General features: G+C 42.4%; 1 protein-coding gene across 1 annotated transcript in view; it reads left to right on the top strand.

Moving 5' to 3' along the window:
* The first annotated feature begins 2,893 nt into the window (after nt 1-2,893).
* Nucleotides 2,894-20,903, top strand: part of LOC129701479 (NEDD4 family-interacting protein 1) — a 41,429-nt gene continuing 23,419 nt past the window's right edge. Inside the window, exons 1-2 of the mRNA XM_055642685.1 lie at nt 2,894-3,067; nt 7,413-7,503. Coding sequence (XP_055498660.1) covers nt 3,038-3,067; nt 7,413-7,503 — 121 coding nt within the window. The 5' untranslated portion in view covers nt 2,894-3,037. The remainder of the gene's footprint in view (nt 3,068-7,412; nt 7,504-20,903) is intronic.

The following is a 20,903-nucleotide window of genomic DNA, read 5'->3' as shown; positions in this document are numbered from 1 at the left end:
CTGCATAAACTACTGATTAGTGTGGAACCTTTCTGGTTAGCATAATTAAGATAATCATTTTTGTAATCATCTGAACATTCAGGGGAGTCCCACGAGATGTATTTCAATAATAACAGCAAGGAAAAGATTGAAAAAAGAGTTACACAGTTGAATGGAAAAGGAATGTGATTCTTACTGGTCTAACATGTTTTAACATATTCAATATTCTGTTTTCTGTTTATTTCTGCCTATATGTTAGATATATTGTAATTGTTTTCCTGAAGCAGTAGAAATTAGTCACATTGGGGCACATGTACCCAGCCTCAATCACTGGATGTCTAGACACTTAAAAGCTTCCAATGCTTGCCCACGAGGGACATATATATTTTTTCCCCACCATTCACGTGTAATGCATGATACAAAGTGTGCAAAATAGCATTAAAACAGAAGAGCCTGAGTTATACTTTTGATGACAGACTTTTAACCCTTGAAATTAGTTGCATTGGTTAGCAATTATTTCAGCATTATGTAAAAACAGGAGACAGTTCTCTATTTTCCAGTGTGCTCCACATTTGGCATCAATATGTACTGCAAAACTTTGCCTGTACTGTCTGTTGGTATTTATAGTATCTTCACAGACAAATCGTATAGATACTGCATCATAATTAGTAAGGTATAGGGCTAACAGTCAGAAGTCTGGATCTTTAATTCAGCAAGGATCGCATTGCAGCTGGGGAATATGGATTGAAGAAATTAAATAAATATGAATTAAAGGATAAACTATTCACAGGTAATATGGAATAGACAATAATTGTTGTTTATATAGAGCCAATATTGTTTTGTGAAGATTTGTTCATTGCATTACTGCAATTATAAGGGGTCTAGATGAGTTTCACCGTGTGTATTGTGCACAATATTGGCTACTTCACATAAAAAAAATTATACTAGCTATAGCAGGAGTGCAGTAAAAAATTATTAAACTGGTTCCTTGAATGGCAGTCTATCACATTAGGAGAGATTAAGGAGGCAAGGTTTCGTCTCTGGAGTTTAAAAATTTCAGAGGTGACGTTATTGGGAAAATTACAGAATTCTTAAAAGTACTCCATTTTGGATAGGGGTAGGATGTTTCCCCTTACTGAGCAGTTGAGAACTATGTTATGGATCAAAGAAGAACATAGAATAATGGAGCATAGAAACAGGCCCTTCAGCCCACCAATCCAGCACCAACTATTCTTATTATTCAATGCCTCTTCATGTTGGTCTAAATACCTATTAAATGTTGCCATTGTATCTGTTTCAACTACCTCCCCTGGCACGGTTTTCCAGGTACTCTCCATATAAAGGGACGTGTCTCATGAATCTCCTTTAAACTTACCTCCTCTCACCTGGAATCTGTGCCCATAATATTTGAGATTTCTACCCTGAGAAAATTACTGACTATGGGCTGCCAGAGGAAGGTCTCGAATTAAAGAGGATGGCCTGACCCACTGAATTCTTGCAGCAGAAAAAAGTTTGTTTTTTATTGTACCAGATTTCAGCATCTGCAGTCTTTTGTGCCTCCTTTTAAAAAAATACATCTTCCCCAATGTCTTCTCACTATGGAAATGAGGGTGAAGGGCATTGGGAGGATTTCCTGGTGCTCTCTAACATTTGCAACACCAAGGTTCTGAGGTAGGATTTCACTTGCACCTCTTTTTTTATTTCGAAAATAAACTTTATTCGGAATAAAAGATATTCAGCAAGGGCCATTGTCTTGGGCAAGACAGTGGCACAGCACAGCCACTGAACTATTGCCCGCCATAGCACCAGAGCAATGTTGCTTCACAACACTAGGGACCCGGGTTCAATCATGACAACCGGTGCTCTCTGTGCAGAGTTTGAACATTCTCCTTGTGACTATGTGGGTTTTCTCCAGGTGCTCTGGTTTCTTCCCACATTCCAAAGAAATGCAGATTTGTAGGTGATATCCCTTCCCTTGTTTGCCTAGCGGGTATCCTTCCTAGACTTTGCCCCTCAATGACCAGCAGTAGAAGGAACCTCGACTATGGTGTTCTGCCTTCAGTGCATTCCTCAGCACAAATTCACGCAGTCTCGAATGGGATAGTCAACAACATTCTGTAGTGGACACCATGCTGTACTGGGATACCAACAAGTTGTGGGCAGGCTAAAGAGCATCTTTCACTGGGTTGATGGTCTTCCAGCAGCATCCGATGTCTGTCTCCCTATGTGTCCTGGAAACAGCCCGAGACTCAGAGAGTCTTCTATTGTACATCTGTTCATGATGAACCATGACAAGGACCATTGTATCATTCGTCAGATCCTCTTTGCAAATCCACACTCTGCAAAGAGATGGGCAACACACTCTTCCCCATAGGAGTCACCCAGAGGGCAGAGGGCATCAGTAAAAAGAGGTTGATGATCGAGGAATGAAATCAGATGCTTCAGGTCGGACTGATTTTAGTAGGGGGTAGAAAACTTGAAAAGATAGGTGGGGACCCGACAAAGCTCGGCAAGTGATAGGTGGATAGACACAAAAAATGCAGGATGCAGGATCTCTGGAGAAAAGGAATATGTGATGTTTTGGGTCGAGACCCTTCTTCAGACTGATAGTCAGGGTAGAGTGAGAGAGAGGGTGTTGCAAAACTCTGGTTGGAGAGGAGAAGGAATCACAGAGAGAGGGGAGCATTGAGAGAGGTGAATACAGGTGAAGGGGATCAGCTGAGTGCAAAGATCCTATATAGGATGTTTGGCAGAGAGCGCTCTTCTCCCAGTTGTCGCTGGCCTGGTAGACAAAAGTGCTGAGGAAACTCAGCGGGTGCAGCAGCATCTATGGAGCGAATGAAATGGGCAACGTTCAAACTGGCCTGGCACTTGCAGTGGCGACGTCGCCAAGCTAGTGGGCGCTGTCTCTCGCCGCGGCCGCTCACATCCGCTGCGGCTGCGACGGGCTCCATTTATCGATCGGAGGGCAAAGCCGACGGGAAAATAGCGAGCGGAAGCCTCCTGCCCTCGACCGACAACAGGATCACCGGCTTGTTGCTCCCCCAACCCCCGCGCCATGGCGGACAACAACAACCGATATCAGGCGGTGAGTGGCGGCTCGGTCAAACGGTTCCCGGGGAGGAGCTGGGTCTGTGTCCCCGGGCGGTTGAGGGACGACGCCGGTGCGATTGCCCAGCAACGCCGAGGCTTCGCGTCCTCCACTGGGCCTCGTCCTCCTTTAACATCGAGGGGAGCTGAAGATTTAGGCAGCGAGGACTGACGGCAGCCTTGGCATCGGATTTAACAGCCAGCTGCCAATAGCTATTGTACACGAATAGGAGTCAAAACTGAATCCATTCGTTAAATTATGCCTTACAAACGAAGCTGGGGGTGGACGATCTGTTGTAAAACGATGTTGTGGGAAGTGGCAGCCACACCATTTGTTTTTGGCATAACATCAGTATTCGGCTTTCTTAAATCACCGTCCGAAGGCGGCTTTAAATGTTGGATGGAGGGATTGTGAGGCTCGGTCTGTCTTAACCAAACGTGAGCCCCATTTAAATTGACAGCGCTGAATCGAGATTTGGAGGAGTTCAGCACGGATGGAAAATGTGTCAACGTCAGAGTGTGATGCAAAGAATTAGAAAAGTGACTGGAATTGCAAATATTTTAGCACACGTTCCATTTTGCATTTGACAGTGGCCTACAGTAAGATATCGTAAATTGAGTGGTTGGCACTCTTAGGTAGCATTTCTGCCTTAAAGGCTTATTTTAAGTATTAATTTAAAGATGAATAACTAAAGGGGTATTTTGTTCTCATTTTAGCAAAGTGCACGATCCAAAATAATATTAATACCAGTCGTTTTTGGTAAAATGGTAAATACTCATCTGAGTCTGTGATGTACAGGTTATCTAGCTGATTGGATTAGCTTTTTGAGAGGACCGATGTTATGTCATAGCTGCACCATTTTTCCTTGAAACCAATGGATCCATAAGATATATTAGGGAAATTTGTACCAATAACATATGCCTGCCAGATAACACAGAACAATAAAACTCATCCTAAACATAATGGTATATGGTCCTTTGTGTCTGATGAAACTTGTTACTTAATTTGTTGGTGTCTGTCATAAATATTTTGGTGAATTGCTTTGGGATGTTTTATTTTGTAAATATGTCTTTCAGTTTGGAGATTTCCCTAACAATGAAAATTTTCTCTAAAATCAAACAGATGACATTCTTTATTTTGTAATTAGCTTTATTAATTTATGTGGTGGAATTTTATTTTAATAAACTTTTCTTGTCAACATTTTTTGAATATGGTATAAATTGGAGGGCAGATTTGATTAAATTCTGCTAAATATATGCAACCTATCATCATTTGGAGGTTCAATACGAAGGTATTTCGTTTATTTTGGCTCCTGTCCAACAGTTACAGCTGGTTAAATTGTCACAACTATAGATAGTGATGACATTGGAAAATGAGTTGCACTTTAAAGATGTTAGATTTTAAATTTGTACTTTAAAATTAATCATGCTTAACATTTTTAGGCGCCTGAGAAGAATATCAGGCATGTTTAGCAATGTAACATTTGATGCATGTACAGGATACATTTTTCTGAGATGGGGGAAGGGAAATAATAGTCACATGGTCCACTCGGGCAGCTGACTGTGCAGCTTTATTGCAAACTTGTGACTTGTTGCGTTCCTTTTTTTGGAGAGTTTCTTTTGAAGGCAAGTGGACATGGGCGTGATCCAGGAGAAAAGAGAATAACTTTTTTGTTAAAATCTGCAAATCTATGAATTGAAATGAGGAGTACGGATTGGGATGGAGCAAAACCTTTGTATTTGGAGTTATGCACTTGCATCATAATAGACATCTAAATGGATGTTTTTTTTTGTAGCCCTATTTTTATTCCCATGCACAATATTTCAGGAAAGTATATTGCACTGATTTGTCTCCTGAAACATTCACTCCATTAGTGGTTGGCAACTCTACATATTTTGATAGATAATGTACTGTAAGATTAGTTCCTAAGTAGTAAGAGTATCTCTTGGGAACACAGCATTTTCTGTTTGCTGCTTGTCCATGGTGTGTAGAATATATCTGTACAAGTAGGTAAAATTGCAGGTTTAGTTGCTGGTGTACATTTGAGATTACTCTTCTCCATCTCAAGACTCAAGATGTTTTATTGTCATATGTCCCAAGCAGAACAATGACATTCTTACTTGCAGCAGCACAGCAGAATATGTAAACACAGTATTCTGTAAACAATATAATAAGTGAAACGAAGTTCAGTGTGTGTGTGTGTGTGTTTATACATAAACAACAATAATGCAAAAGGACAAAACCAATGCCTCCAATTCTATGTAGTTCAGAGCTTATTTAGTGGTTGTAGCGTTTAATAACCTGATGGCTGTAGGGAAGAAGCTGTTCCTGAATCTGGATGTTCGAGATAGCAGATATCTCTGCAGATGAATAATTATTGGCCACATAATGATAATTGAGGTGTAGGTTTATTATTATCATGTGTACCTAGGTAAAGTGAAAAACTTTGATTTACGTGCTATCCAAACAGATCAAATATACAATGCATAAATACAATCGTCAAACTTGAGTACAATAGATAGAACAAAGGGGAAGAAAGAGAGTGCATTATTTAGTTCTCAGCATGGCCATGCATTTGTTCCATAAACTCTAATATCCTCAGTGGGGTTGAGGTGACTTGGAAAGTACCCTAGCTTATGGATGGACTGTTCAGAAGAAGTATCATGAGATCAGCAGATTGGTCTTCTCGCCTGTCCGTCACCACGAATGTAATGCCCGGAAGGAAGGTGTAGAAGGAAGGACTGGAATGGGCCAATTCTTTGATTATGTTTGGCTGCTTTTCTGAGGCAGCATGAAGTGTAGATAGAGTCAATGGTGAGAAGTCTGATTTGGAGCCGGCAGGTGCGTTGGTGTGGTGCCGTAAGCAAAAGTGGTGGCAGCTCCAGAGTGGAGTCTATACCTACCCTAAAACCCCACACACTTCCTCTCCCTTTTCTAAATTCCAAAAACAGTACCCTGCCCCCCTAGGACCACCCACCTTACTCCCCCTTTACCCTTCCCCATTCCTCCCCACTTCAGTTTTGTTCCGATCCCCTCCATATTACAAAACTTACCCCTCCACAATCACCACCACACACCTCTCCTCCCACACACTCTGCCCCCTTCCAGTCGAGGACCTCTCCCGGAGGTGGGGCTGACCTCACAAGCCTGTGGAGTCGGGGGAAGCCGCCTTTTGGAGCCGGGAGGTGCGGTGTGGTGCCGTGGCCGGTGGCAGCTGAGTGGAGTCCCTCCCACCCCACACTCCTCTCCCCCTCTTTCCAACACACACCCCTGCCCCCCCAACCACCCACACCCCCCCTTTACCCTTCCCCATTCCTCCCCACTTCACCCCACCCCTCCATACCACCAACACCCCCCCAACCCCCCCCAACACACACCTCTCCTCCCACACCTCTCCTCCCACACCCCCTCCGAGCCGGGAGGTGCGGTGTGGTGCCGTGGCCGGTGGTAGCTGAGTGGAGTCCCACCCCCACACCCCCCCTCCTTCCCCACACACACCCCCCCCCCAACCCCCCACCCCCCCCCCCCCCCCCCTCTCACCCACATCCTCTCCCACACCCCCCCCCCTCCCACACACACCCCCCCCTCCCCACACACCCCCTCTCTCACACCTCACCCTCCCCCACACCTCCTTCCCTAACCCCCCCCCCCTCCCCCCACACCACATTTTCTAGAACTTGGATTCTCCCCCCAGAAACATCTTCACCATGGTGGATTTGATATGATAAGAACTGTGCTACATGGGGCAAGCCTTTTTTTTTAAACCTCTGATTGAATAAGCATAACCTGTGGACAGTTGTCTTTCTTGGAGCAATTGCCATGTAGTAAGTATCTGATTGCCTGTGGGCATTCCTCTTAATAAATAAGGAAGATTTCTTTGAAGAAGCTTAAAGTGCCTAGCAACAGTTTTATTTCCACGTTATTCTCCATGTGAAATTGTATATTGACCATTTTTGGTTTGTCAGATTTATTTTCTTGTATGCCAAATAATCTCTGAAAATTGCACTGGTATTACAAGCAGAATACAGTCCTGATGAGTAATCTGTCTGTAGGCGTCAATTCTAATGAGTATTTGACTGGATGTATGCTGAGTAACACAGTGGCACAGCACTTAGCATTGTTCTCACAGCTTCAGAGGCGTTGGATCGAGCCTGATCTCAGGTGCTGCCTCTGCACAGCGTGCATGTTGTGATCATGTGGGATGCTCAAGGGTGCTCTGATTTCCTTCACAACCCCTGAGCTATGCTTTGTAATTGAATAGTTTGTTTTTAAAGTTTTCTATTTTAGAGGTATGTTGTTAAAGAGTGAGTTTTAACTTGTATCTACTATTTTGTCTGTGTAGTTGCAGAATGAGGAAGAACCTTTGGAAGTGTCAGAATCTGGGGCTGAGGCTGCTCCTCCACCATATAGCAGCATTGCAGTAGAGAGTGCAGGTATGTAGAAATGTGTAGGAACTGGATGGAACATACTTGGATCAAAATGGGTATGTAATAGCTCACCAGTTTTTAAAGAATGATGTTCTAAAGTTTGGAAAATATTTCACTATCATAAAATGGGATGACTCTTTACTTTAAACTTTACTATTTTCTCTTGTTCACTTAATCCAAGAGGTATGCACTTATTTTGTAGTGTACCTCCAGGAAACAATGTAATGTTTTAAGTTATTGCTGTGTACTGTGCCATACTGTGTCAGTTTCTGGCTCCATATATTTTTCATAACGACAGATTGCTCCCGTCTTATCTCTATAATGCCACACCAAAACTCTAAAACATAGTTCAGCATCTACAACATTCATTGGTTCAGATTTTCTGTTGCTAATTTTCCTGACCAGCAGCCAACGAACATGATTAGAACAATTCTTGATGAGAACATGATAAGTATAAAGGTAAAGGCTTGAGAAATTCAGAAAATGTTGTGAACATTCAGCAGGGTAGACAGCATCTCTGAAAAGAGATGGCTACCTGAAATGCTCGCAGCAGTGTAGAATTATTGGGATATTGTTTTAATATGGTGAAGGCCATTCTTTGTATCTCTATAAAACGGTTTCGAACCAGCATGATTTTGGGTGTGACTGTCATGTCTTCCATCAGCCAAAGTAATGATATTTTTAATTAGTTTACTCTGGAATGTTGGAATTTTAAAGGGAAATAGAAAATGATGATTTAAAAAAAAAAAACCAATTGTAATATAGATATCTTTCATCAATAGCAGCAACAACAGTTTTCATTTATAACCCATCCTTAACCCAGTCGTGTGTTCCAAGACTCCTATCCTGAATCTTCACTGGGAACAAAATTTGGTCAAAAGGATGAGTTTCAAGGAACAATTAGACCAAGTGCAGACTGTTCCCCCAACGTGTAGTTGCGGGGGAGGAGGGAGGGCTGGAGGGGGTCGCATGTGGCGTCACACAAACTAACTACCACACGCTAACTACCCCCTTTTATATAATAATATTATTAATTTGCTCCTTTTATCACCCTATCCACTGACGCATAGCCCCCTAACTCGCAGGCGCGTATAGAGAGGGAGGGAGGGGGCGGGAAGAGATTGAAGGCAGAGAGAGAATGGGAAGGGGCAGAGACAGAAGGGCAAGAGACGGAGGGAGAGGGGGGGGGGGGAGGGGAGGGAGGAGAGGGAGGGTGGGTGAGGGGGGGGGTGGGGTGGAGTGGAGGGGTGAGAGATGGAAGGAGAGAGAGAGTGGGGAGGAGGGGAGGGGGAGAGAGGGGGGGAGAGGGGGGGGGAGAGGGGGGGGGGGGAGGGGAGGAGGGGGGAGAGAGAGGGGGGGGGGGAGGGAGGGGATGGGGGAGAGAGAGAGGGGGGGAGAGAGACAACGAGAGCGAAATGCAACCGTGCGTCACGCGTTCAGAATGTTCTGGAAATGAAGCGTCCGCGTCTCATGCACGATGCAGCTCTATGGAATTCAGGGGAGGACACGCACACACACACACCCCGATCTGCGCTGTCAATGAAAACTACAAATTCACTTTTAAAAAAACTATCTTTGAAATTAAAAGTTAGTGTTAAGAATTAGTGATGTTAAGTGAGGAATAATTCAATTCCATTCAATGAAAAACAATGGAATCAACAACTGCCCGGCTGGGTGGGGCCAGGAAACACTTGGGCCAGGTGCCAAGGCATTGTGAAGTCAGCAGCTGTGCAACCCTAATAACTTTTTTTTAATGCCAGTTTGGTGATAAATTTTAATAAATATCTCTGGAAATAATTTATAGAGGATTTGGATTTTTGTAATCATACGGAAATTTTCTACCAGAAGATGTAAAGATTTCACTGTTATTGTAACGTCAGCAGCTGGGCAGCGGTCAGATTAAAAAAAGGTCAGATAGGTCAACAATTTTAATTAAAAAGTCAGGAAAATAATGTACCAACGGTACAGAGGAGTGGATTTCTAAACTCACAAGGAAAGTCTCGACTGAAATATGTAAAATTTTCACGTTTCGGCGTCTGGTTTTCGAGAAGATATGTTTCACATGCAAAATGACACACACACATACGTATGCACACACACACACACACAATAGATACTAGATTTAAGAAAATAATAAGGTGGAGAAAGAGAGATTTAGGGAAGTCATTATCAGAAAAGGAAAATGGGAATGATGTGGGATTATTAAAAATAGGTGAATCATATTCTGTGTGGTTTTGGCGTATTGAAGGCCTGTCGTCATGCTGTAACCCTCAACAACTAATTATAATTCTCTACAGATGCTGCCTAACCTGCTGAGTGTTTGAAGCGTTTCATTTTTATTTCAGATTTCCAGCAGCTGTTGGTTTTATTTTGATTGTCAAAGGACGATAAATTGGTTTATCTAAATTAAATAACATTGTTATTTTCCATAACCAATTGATTCCAGGTATTTGGTCATCTTTGCAATCACTTGTTCCCAGGTTGGCAAGTTACAATATTTTGTTTTAATTCTACGTGGACATTATTTAATAGATGCTTCTTCCTTGAAAAATCTTAAGATGCGATTGATATTGGGGGAAAAAGCAATTATTAATTATTAAATAGAGATGAATCCCTCCTACCATAGATGAGGCCCTCACCTCTTCTATACGGTGTGACTCTACTTTCACTCTCCATCCCCCCCACTCGTAACAAGGGCAGAGTCCCCCTTGTCCTCACCTTCCACCCTACCAGCCGTCACGTGACCCCACCACTTGCCACATCTTCCCATCTTCTCCCCTGTCTGCTTTCTGCAGAGACTGCTCCCTCTGTAACTCCCTGGTCAATTTGTCCGTTCCCACCCGAACCAACCCCTCTCCGGGCACCTTCCCTTGCAACCGTAGGAAATGCTACACTTGTAGTTGTACCTCCCCCCTTGACTCCATTCAAGGACCCAAGCAGTCTTTCCAGGTGCAGCAGAGGTTCACCTGCACCTACTCCACCTCATGTATTGCATCCGCTGCTCTACATCGATGAGACCAAGCGTAGGCTTGGCGATCCCTTCGCCGAACACCTCTGCTCGGTTCGCAGTAACCAACCTGATCTGCCGTTGGCTCAGCACTTCAACTTTCCCTCCCATTCTGAATCCGACCTTTCTGTCCTCGGCCTCCTCCATGGCCAGAGTGAGGACTACCGTAAATTGGAGGAGCAGCACCTCATATTTCAGTATGAACATTGACTTCTCTAATTTCAGGTACTTTCTCCTCCCCTTTTCAGCTCTTCCTCAGCCCACCTCTTCCTTCTTCCCACCCCCCCCTACCCTCACATCATCCTGAAGAAGGGTTTTGACTCGAAACGTTGCCTATTTCCTTCGCTCCATAGATGCTACCTCACCCGCTGAGTTTATCCAGCATTTTAGTCTATCTATAATATTCCAACTCTCTGCTGTCTCTTGAAGATTGAACAATATTTATTAACATTAAATTTTGATTCAAAATTAATTGCCCTGCAATACACACACACGCAATTTGAAGTGGGATTGCAGTTGATGAAATATTTAGAAATACCTCCTGATTTATATCTTCCTCACATTTGCTGCAGTAAGAAACAAACAAAATAAGTTGCACAGCATTATTCCCGTAAGTATTCTGTGGTTAATAATGCTGAGAAGATGTAGTGAATTTGAAAAAGAGCATTATTAGGTTCAGAACCACTATCCTGTATAATGGCAAAATGTTAGTAGTTTACAGCAATTTACTTTTCTGAACTGAGAAATTTCAGTTTTTTAATTTTTATTGCTTTCTTGAAGTCACTTGCTATTGCTGGGATTTGGATCAATCTGTAACTGCAGCACTCTATAATTTAGTCGTGGCAATTCACCACAAGCTGACACAGCAGATGTCAGCAGTCTATATTCATGAGCAGGGCGTTGCAAGCTAATCCTGGGTTCATTAACCATCCATATAGGATGCATATACTTTGCAGCATGAGCCAATGAATACAACGAGTAGTTGAATTATTGTGGATTTCTGTCTCCACTTCTTCCCAAGCCTGAGATGCCAAAACCACTTTGTGTTATTCTGGTTTAGGCGCAGCATTGAATTTGGGTCAAATCAAATATCTGAGCAATGCATTTATTTACCATGCTAGAAAAATACAGATTTTTTTGTTTTGCATAGCAAATTAATGGGAGGAACAGTGACTGATTTCAATCTGTGTTGCTCATATGCATCCATTACAACTTGGAATGCATCTCTGTGCAATTATTGCATTGTGGTCTCTCTGAATTAAGCAATGTTAGTCCAATTTATCCATTGCCTCAAGTATTTTTGTAATTACCCTAACTTTAAAAAAATTGGAATCTGGTTTTGAACCCTAATAGGAAATGGGCATCATTACATGTCACCTCATGTAAGCATGCTATCCATTATGTAGCACTGAAATCAATAACACTATACAGTTTAATTTATTTGTTTACAGGTGGTTTTCTCCCAGACCTTATTCGTTCAGAATATTACTGGGCACCTTGATGACAATTCTTTGGTAGTGAGTGCGCTGCTTATGACACACAAGTAATCCAACAGCTTCTTCTTTCACATTATAGGATTGAATTTAAATTAATTTAAATTTAGTGCAAAAATAATCTAAAAGAAAAAAACATAGTATGGGTATGTAAAATATGCTATGAACTGCAACAATTGTTTGAACAAAATGGGTTCCCAATGTTTTTAATGGAAATGAATGCGTTTGCATAATGAAGGGAGAGCAATAACGCTGCACATTTTACTCTTGGATCTTGGATTGTGCTGATTACAAAATACGGCCTGATGAATTATTCATAATTGTTCATTGCATTAAAAAAATGGATAGGGGAGGTGTCTTTTACACAATTAAAATATATTGTGCATAAAAAGATAAAGCATAAGTATTTTCAAAAAAAATTACTGTAATGTTAATTTGTATGGGACAGGCAAGTATCCTGAGACTTTTATTGAGTAACATGCTTAGAATGGGAATGCTCATTGGAATCTACTAAAGCACAAAGAGAGTAGCAAAGTCCGTACTTTGTATTCATTGCCTTTTCATCTACGCGTCTTGTCACATTAATATCTTAAAGGCCTGTAGTGTGTATGCGAATGAGATGATTCCATCTGAAGGTAAACTTAACAGCGATCAAAAGCTTTTGGTTATTATGTTTTACACTGTGACGAACTTTAGATATTTGGGATTGCAATTTCATGCCAGTTAGTCAGCAGTATAATGAAGAGTATTTTAAATGTTCAATGGTTATGGAGCACCATAAAGAGCAAACAAGATGTTCAGGGTAAGCTCTGGACTATTGTGCATTCTAGGTATAATTCAGCGTTTTGGTGCTCACAAGCAGGGTTACAGTATTATATCCCTGTTAATTCAAAAATATGAATGCAATCTAGTAATAAGGTAGGTTTTATTGTAAAATTAGTTTTATTGTACTTGGAAGGAGCAGGTGATTCCTGGTGTCCAAGATCAGTCCAGAACCAGGGGTCACAGTTTAAGAATAAGGGCTAGGCCAGTTAGGAGTGAAATGAGGAAAAGCTTCTTCTCCCAGAGAGTTTTAAATTTGTGGAATTGTTTGCTACAGAAGGCAGTGGGGGCCAATTCACTGGATGTTTTCAAGAGGGTTAGATGTAGCTCTTGGGGTTAACGGAATCAAGCGTTATGGGAAAAAGCAGGAACGGGGTACTGAATTTGGTTGATCAGCCATGATCATATTGAATGGCGGTGCTGGCTCGAAGGGTCAAATGGCCTTCTCCTGCACCTGTTTTCTATGTTTCTATCTTGTCTGTATATTGAAGTTTTATTGAATTAATTTGATTTGCCAATAGCTCAATTATTGTATCACTGAATTGCTAGGCTGATAAAAGGTAAACAAGATGGACATCTTTAGGTGCCTAGAAATTACTAACTTGAAAATATAATGTGCTTTGTCTCATTTTCCATATGTGAAAGATCTCGTTACATCTAGCTAGAATAGTGCCAAAGTGACTCTCAGTGTGAGATATGCAAACACTGCAATACAGAACTGTGATGACTTATGTTCTTGATTGATTCCAACACAGTACAATATTTAAGGACTTGATCTTTTCTCAGATGGTGAATTTAATTATTAATGCTTGCCTTACACGAAGGCTACAAATAAGGTATCATTTTTCAGGGTCTTGCCTTTGATCTTTATCAATGGAGGATAATTTTGTACAGTAGGTCAGGTTGATAAAGGGCTTTGTTTTGCAGTGGTTGAATGAAGGGCTGTGCTGTTCTTCAATGAATAAGCTGATAATGACTTTGAGAGCCACCTCCAAACGCGTAGTAACTATCACTGAGTAATAGTAACAACCACTGATGTACTGAGTAACTATTACTGAGGTTGAGGTGACCTTGATTCTGGGGTGGGGATAATTAGTTCCACATCAGTGGGAAGCTATTTGAGAATGAGATGCAGAGAAACGGTGTTTAAAAAAAAATAAAAAAATAAACAATAAATAGATTGCTGCAAATTTATTTAAGTGTGCACAAGAGAGCAGTGATCCACCTTTTCCTTTGTATTTCTGAGACTTGGACTACGGAAATAGGGAACCTCAAAGTCCCGAAGAGACATCACCAATGCTGCTTCTGCAAAAGCCTACACTTCCGGTGACAGGATAAGCAAACCGACACTGCTTTCACAAGTACTGAAGCTTTAATTGCACTGTACCACTGGGAGGCCAGATTGTTTGCATACCCAATCTGTACTCGTGAAACAAGCATGAATTTCTTTTCAGTAACTATCAAAAACTGATAGCTGGGCAGATGAAGAAAAAGATTCAAGGATATACTCAAAGCTTCTTGAAGAAATGGTTCGGGGGAATTTTTGGCCCAAGACCACTCAAAATGCAGAAACAGCACAGGGCGGTACTGGGAACCCCTAGTCGATACATCTAAGGCAGGGGTCTTCAAACTATGGCCCACGGGCCACATTCGGCCCACCATGAGATTTTTTCCGGCCCGCGGCAAGCCCTTAACACGTTCCGTGCGACGGGCTATTTAACGGTTTCTGTGGTAGCGCAGTTTTAGAGATACAGCACGGAAACAGGCCCTTCGGTCCATCGAAGCGATGCCCGTATGCACTAGCTCTGTCCTACACACACTCGGAACAAATTCAATTAACCTGCAAACATGGAGTGTGGGAGGACACCAGAGCACCCGGAAAAAACCCCACTCAGGTACAAACTCCGTACAGAGAGCAACTGTAGTTAGGATGGAACCCGGGTCTCTGGCGCTACGAGGCAGTGACTCTACCGCTGCACCACCGTGCCACTGCTCCTGTGTTGCAAAGGCAAGTTGTGCGGGGTGGTAGCGTGGGGTGGGGAGTGGAGCGAGGGGGAGGGGATGATGGGGCGGCTAGTTGGCAGCAGGGTCGGTGTGTAGCAGTCTTCCCCCGTGAGGGTGACCCGTGAACACCTCCCGCTCTGGGACGCCACTCTGACCTTGACCCTTTCACCGGGTCTCCGCCAACGTGTGCCGGCGCGGCCAGGGGGCCTCTCTCTCTCTCTTGTATGATGTGGTGGTAAATTAATCTTGCCTTGACTCTCAATCCTTAGGCTAGAGAAGGCGGTAAATATCTGACTGACAATCCATTTTGAATGCTCTGACAACATCCAAATTGTTGTATCATGGTAAAAAAAACGGCAAAACATTTATTTACCAGGTTGTGTTGCGTTATTGTCAACATGTGTCACAATGCACAATTCCTCCAAACGACCTCCACACAGAATGCTTTTGGAAAACAAAATGAGTTGATGTATCACAACATTTATAACACCCAGTGTTGTTCAAAAAATAGTTAAAAGGTTCAGGGGTTGGGTGGTGCTTTTGGTACATTTTGTGCATATTTCAAGAGTATTGTTAATTGTCATATATATCAGGAATGGAACAATTAAATTATTGCTGCAGCTTTATAGACACATAAATAAAACAACACAACAAATACATTTACAGTTATCGATAATGCAATAAATTATCAGTGTTACTGTAGCATCAATCTGCTGAGCCCAGGACAGGGCTTCAGGAAATGAATAATGACTCTCTCCACTGCCATCCCACCAATGAAGACAGGTTGATGGATCCTTAGTTTTCCCTTCCAAGAGTCAAAAATCAGCTCATTGGTCTTGCTGATGGTAAGAGCAAGATTAGGTCACGGGAAAAAAAAACACATTTACTAAAGAAAGAGGACATCTCAGATGTCCTAGAATGGAAAGCTTCAACTTGGGGGCAGAGAAGGAGAATTTAAGTGGTGGATAGTGCCTTTGCAAGAGACAGTGTAGGAAGAGGTGAAATCCAGGTAAAAGAGAGCGAGGTGTCAGAGTCCACGTGAATTTGAGGGTAGGGTGGAAGTTAGTGGAAAAAATAATGGAATCAACAAGTTCTGCACGAGTTCATAAGGAAGTCTCAATGCAGTTGTCGAATAAAGAGCAAGATTAATTATCAGTCTCCGCTAATTAAGATTATCAATCTCCTTCCTGTACTCTGACCCGTACAGTGCCCTCCATAATGTTTGGGCCAAAGACTCATCATTTATTTATTTGCCTCTGTACTCCACAATTTGAGATTTGTAATAGAAAAAACCATGTGGTTAAAGTGCACATTGTCAGATTTTAATAAAGGCCATTTTTATACATTTTGGTTTCACCATGCAGAAATTACAGCATTGTTTATATGTAGTCTCCCCATTTCAGGGCATCATAATGTTTGGGACACAGCAATGTCATGTAAATTAAAGTAGTCATGTTTAGTATTTTGTTGCATATCCTTTGCATGCTATGACTGCTTGAAGTCAGCGATTCATGGACATCACCAGTTGCTGGGTGTCTTCTCTGGTGATTCTCTGCCAGGCCTATATTGCAGTCACCTTTAGCTTATGCTTGTTTTGGGGCTTAATCCCCTTCAGTTTTCTCTTCAGCAGATAAAAGGCATGCTCAATTGGGTTCAGATCGGGTGATTGACTTGGCCACTCAAGAATTGACAATTTTTTAGCTTTGAGAAACTCCTTTGATGCTTTAGCAGTATGTTTGGGAGCATTTGTTTGAACTTGAGCAGATAGGATGTGTCTATACACTTCAGAATTCATTATGCTACTACCATCAGCAGTTGCATCATCAATGAAGCTAAGTGAGTCAGTACCTTCAGCAGCCATACATGCCCAGGCCATAACAACCCCACCACTGTGTTTCACAGATGAGGTGGTATGCTTTGGATCTTGGGCAGTTCCGTCTCTTCTCCATACTTTGCTCTTACCATCACTCTGATATACGGTAAGTTAATCTTCGTCTCATCTGTCCACAAGACCCTTTTCCAGAACTGTGGTTGCTCTTTTAAGTACTTCTTGGCAAACTGTAACCGGGCCATCCTATTTTTGCGGCTAACCAGTGGTTTCATCGTGCAGTGTAGACTCTGTATTTCTGTTCATTAAGTCTTCCGCGGACAGTGGTCATTGACAAATCCACACCTGACGGCTGAAGAGGGTGTATGATCTTTCGGACAGGTGTTTGGGGATTTTGCTTTATTATAGAGAGTATTCTTTTGTCATCAGCTGCGGAGGTCTTCCTTTGCCTGCCAGTCCCTTTGCGATTAGTAAGGTCACCAGTGATCTCTTTCTTCTTAATGATGTCTCTAACAGTTTGATTCTTGTTTCTCAGTCGCATAATAGCTTCTTTGACTTTCATTTGCACAACTTTGGTCGTCATGTTGATAAACAGCCATAAAAGTTTCCAAAGGTGATAGAAAAACTGGAGGAAAGACTGGAGGAAAGACTAGGTGCTGCGAGCTCTGTTATACCTGCATTAAGGGGGCATTTACACCTGATAGGCAATTACAAACACCTGTAAAACCATGTGTCCCAAACATTATGGTGCCTTGAAATAGGGGGACTATGTATAAACACAGCTGTAATTTCTACATGGTGAAGCCAATAATGGATAGAAAATTGGTTGACAGACAGGAAACAAAGAGTAGGGATTAACGGGTCCCTTTGAGAAAGGCAGGCAGTGACGAGTGGGGTACATAAGGCTCGGTGCTGGGACCTCAGCTATTTACAATATACATTAACGATCTATATGAAGTGGTTACAAGTGACATTAGCAAATTTGTAGATGACACAAAGCTGGGTGGCAGTGTGAATTGTGAAGAGTATGCTATGAGGATGCAAGGTGACTTGGACAGGTTGGGTGAGTGGGCAGATGCATGGCAGATGCAGTTTAATGTGGATAAATGTGAGGTTATGCACTTTGGTGGCAAAAACAGGAATGCAGATTATTATCTAAATGGTGTCAAGTTGGGAAAAGGGGAAGTACAATGTGATCTGGGGGTCTTTGTTCATCAGTCACTGAAAGTAAGCATGCAGGTACAGCAGGCAGTGAAGAAAGCGAATGGCATGTTGGCCTTCATAACAAGAGGAATTGAGTATAGGAGCAAAGAAGTCCTTCTGCAGTTGTACAGAAATACTCTAATACACCTAGAGTATTGTGTGCAGTTTTGGTCTCCAAATTTGAGGAAGGACATTCTTGCTATTGAGGGAGTGCAGCGTAGGTTCACCAGGTTAATTCCTGGGATGGCGGGACTGTCATATGTTGATAGAATGGAGCTGCTGGGCTTGTATACTCTGGAATTTAGGATGAGTGGGAATCTTATTGAAACATATAAGGTTGTTAACGCTAGAGGCAGGAAATATGTTCCCGATGTTGGGGGAATCCAGAACCAGGGGCCACAGTTTAAGAATAAGGGGTATGTCATTTAGAACGGAGATGAGGAAAAACATTTTCACACAGAGAGTTATGAGTCTGTGGAATTATCTGCCTCAGAAGGCGGTGGAGGCAGGTTCTCTAGATGCTTTCAAGATAGAGTTAGGTAGAGCTCTTAAACAGCCTCCTCTTGAACATCAAAAAAACTAAGGAGCTGATCGTGGACTTTAGGAGGGCACATCATCCGAGGATGTACACACCATTGAGGATAAATGGGGATACTGTGGATAGGGTGAGCTGTTTTAAATATCTGGGAGTGGACATCCCACGCCGCAGCACTCGTGAGTAAGGCAAGGCAGCGCCTTTACCACCTCAGGCAATTGAGGAAATTCAGAGTGTCTCCGAGGATCCTCCAGTGCTTCTACTCTGCGGCTGTGGAAAGCATCTTGTCCGGAAATATTACCATCTGGTTTGGGAATTGCTCTGCCCAGGACAAGAAGGCTCTGTAGAGAGTAGTGCATTCGGCCAAACGCACTATGGGAACTTCACTCACCCCCCTGCAGGAACTATACATCCGGAGGTGCAACTCCAGAGCCAATAAAATCATGGGAGACCCCTTCCACCCCTGCAACGGACTGTTCCAGCTGCTACGGTCAGGCAAACGCCTCCGTTGCCATGCTGTGAGAACAGAGAGGTTGAGAAGGAGTTTCTTCCCAGAGGCCATTCGGACTGTAAACTCCTATCTCACCAGGGACTAACTTTACTGAACCTTTTTCCTTCCGCCCACAATATTTAACATGTAAAAGAATATGTGATTCTGTTTGTAGTTTGTTTGGTTGGTTGTTTGTTTGTCTTTTTGCACAAAGTCCGCGAGCATTGCCACTTTTCATTTCACTGCACATCTCGTATGTGTATGTGACGAATAAACGTGACTTGACGACTAAAGATAGCGGTGTCAGGGGATATGGGGAGAAGGCAGGAACGGGGTACTGATTGTGGATGATCAGCCATGATCGCATTGAATGGCGGTGCAGGCTTGAACTGCCAAATGACCTACTCCTGCACCTATTGTCTATTGTCTAAAATGTATAAAAATATCCTCTAATGAAATCTGACAATGTGCACTTTAGCCACATGGTTTTTTTTTATTTTACACATCTTAAATTGTGGAGTACAGAGGCAAATAAGTAAATGATGGGTCTTTGTCCCAAACATTATGGAGGGCACTGTGTTTATCCATTTTATTCATTCCTCAGTAGAGTGCAAAACTTCTAGTTGATCCAAGGATTCAGCTGAGAGAACACTGAGATGCACTTAGTGTGAACAAGTTTCCTTATGGTCGTGAACCTCTGTGACCTATTTGTTCAGAGCTTTTGCCGAATCCTTGAACGTCACACAGCTTACCAATGCCAAGCTGTCGCAAAGCCTCTGAATCTCGTGACCAGCTGCAATCGTCATCTCTGGAGCTTCACTCTTCAGTCCCTGCATTCATGCAGGAAGAAAGAGTGCAGCCAGGTTATTCAATTTTTTTTTCTCCCGAAAGGACGAGGGATGGAGTGATGGGTGCCTCTGATGGAGTAGCAGTATTTTGCCCTCTGGTACTGTAGACTACATGTTAGTGCTAGTTTGGAAGTGACTATTTGCTATATATCTATGCACATTGAGTGCTGAAATTCTGTGCCTGAGCAGGTGCGTCTTGCTAGATCATGGGTGCTGTACCTGTTCCCTCTCTTTCAGCCCTCCCACAGGAGATTGAAGGGGAAGCGAGCTAAGATGGCAAAGGTTGAATGATGGAGGAGGTTGGGATGAAAGAATGATAGAGTACGAAGGGGACCCTGTATAGAGTATGTGTAGAATATGGCTCTGGCACGCATGTGCATGCACATATCTGTGCAGTACAGCCTATCTTCAATGACTTGCCATTGGATCAAGACCATGTATTAGATAGTGTGCAATGGCCATCACACATTAAGATGCCCATATGTGAAATATTTTTCCTTTCTACGAATGAGTAGAAGCAAGACCTCTTTAGCCATACATGGCCGCTGAAGATGATAACGATTATGGGACTTGGTTGATGCCCAATGGCAAACATTTGCCAATGTACGCTGAATTTGACTTTTTAAGAGGCTCCAATGCCTGTTACCAAGGTAAACCCTTGATCCAGCTTGTAGCTTGATGACCCCAAAGCTCAGTTTTCTGTTTGGCCCTGGTTCTGGTCTGCTTTGTATAATCAAATCATGGAGCTAACTTTGGATCTCTCATAGATTTTCATTGCAGTTAATATCTGTTTTAAGAGACTTTGACAAAGTACATGATAATTTTCTATGGAAACCTTAGATTTCCATTTCATTTAAATAAATTTCAAAAGTATGCTTTTTTATGGTGAATATCACCATCTCCCAATGCCATTGAAAGCCAATGTTTCTAAAGTTTGGTGGCTGTTGCTTGGAGGACATAAAATTGAAAAATTATGGCAAGCATGATCTGCGTTCTTGTTTGGTATAATTGTAAGTATACCTTAGCCTCTTTCACGCCAAATGAATCTGTGTCCATTGCCTTCAAATATCCTGTCGCCATACAGTAGGACAAATGCCACGTGAACCAATAATCTTTTATTTTTAGATCTTTAAAAATGTCAAGTCCTCCTGATTGATATTTTTAAAGCAGTGAAGA

The sequence above is a fragment of the Leucoraja erinacea genome, chromosome 11, assembly GCF_028641065.1.
Source record: "Leucoraja erinacea ecotype New England chromosome 11, Leri_hhj_1, whole genome shotgun sequence".
Lineage (NCBI taxonomy): Eukaryota > Metazoa > Chordata > Chondrichthyes > Rajiformes > Rajidae > Leucoraja > Leucoraja erinaceus.
This window is presented reverse-complemented; position numbering and strand designations above follow the sequence as displayed.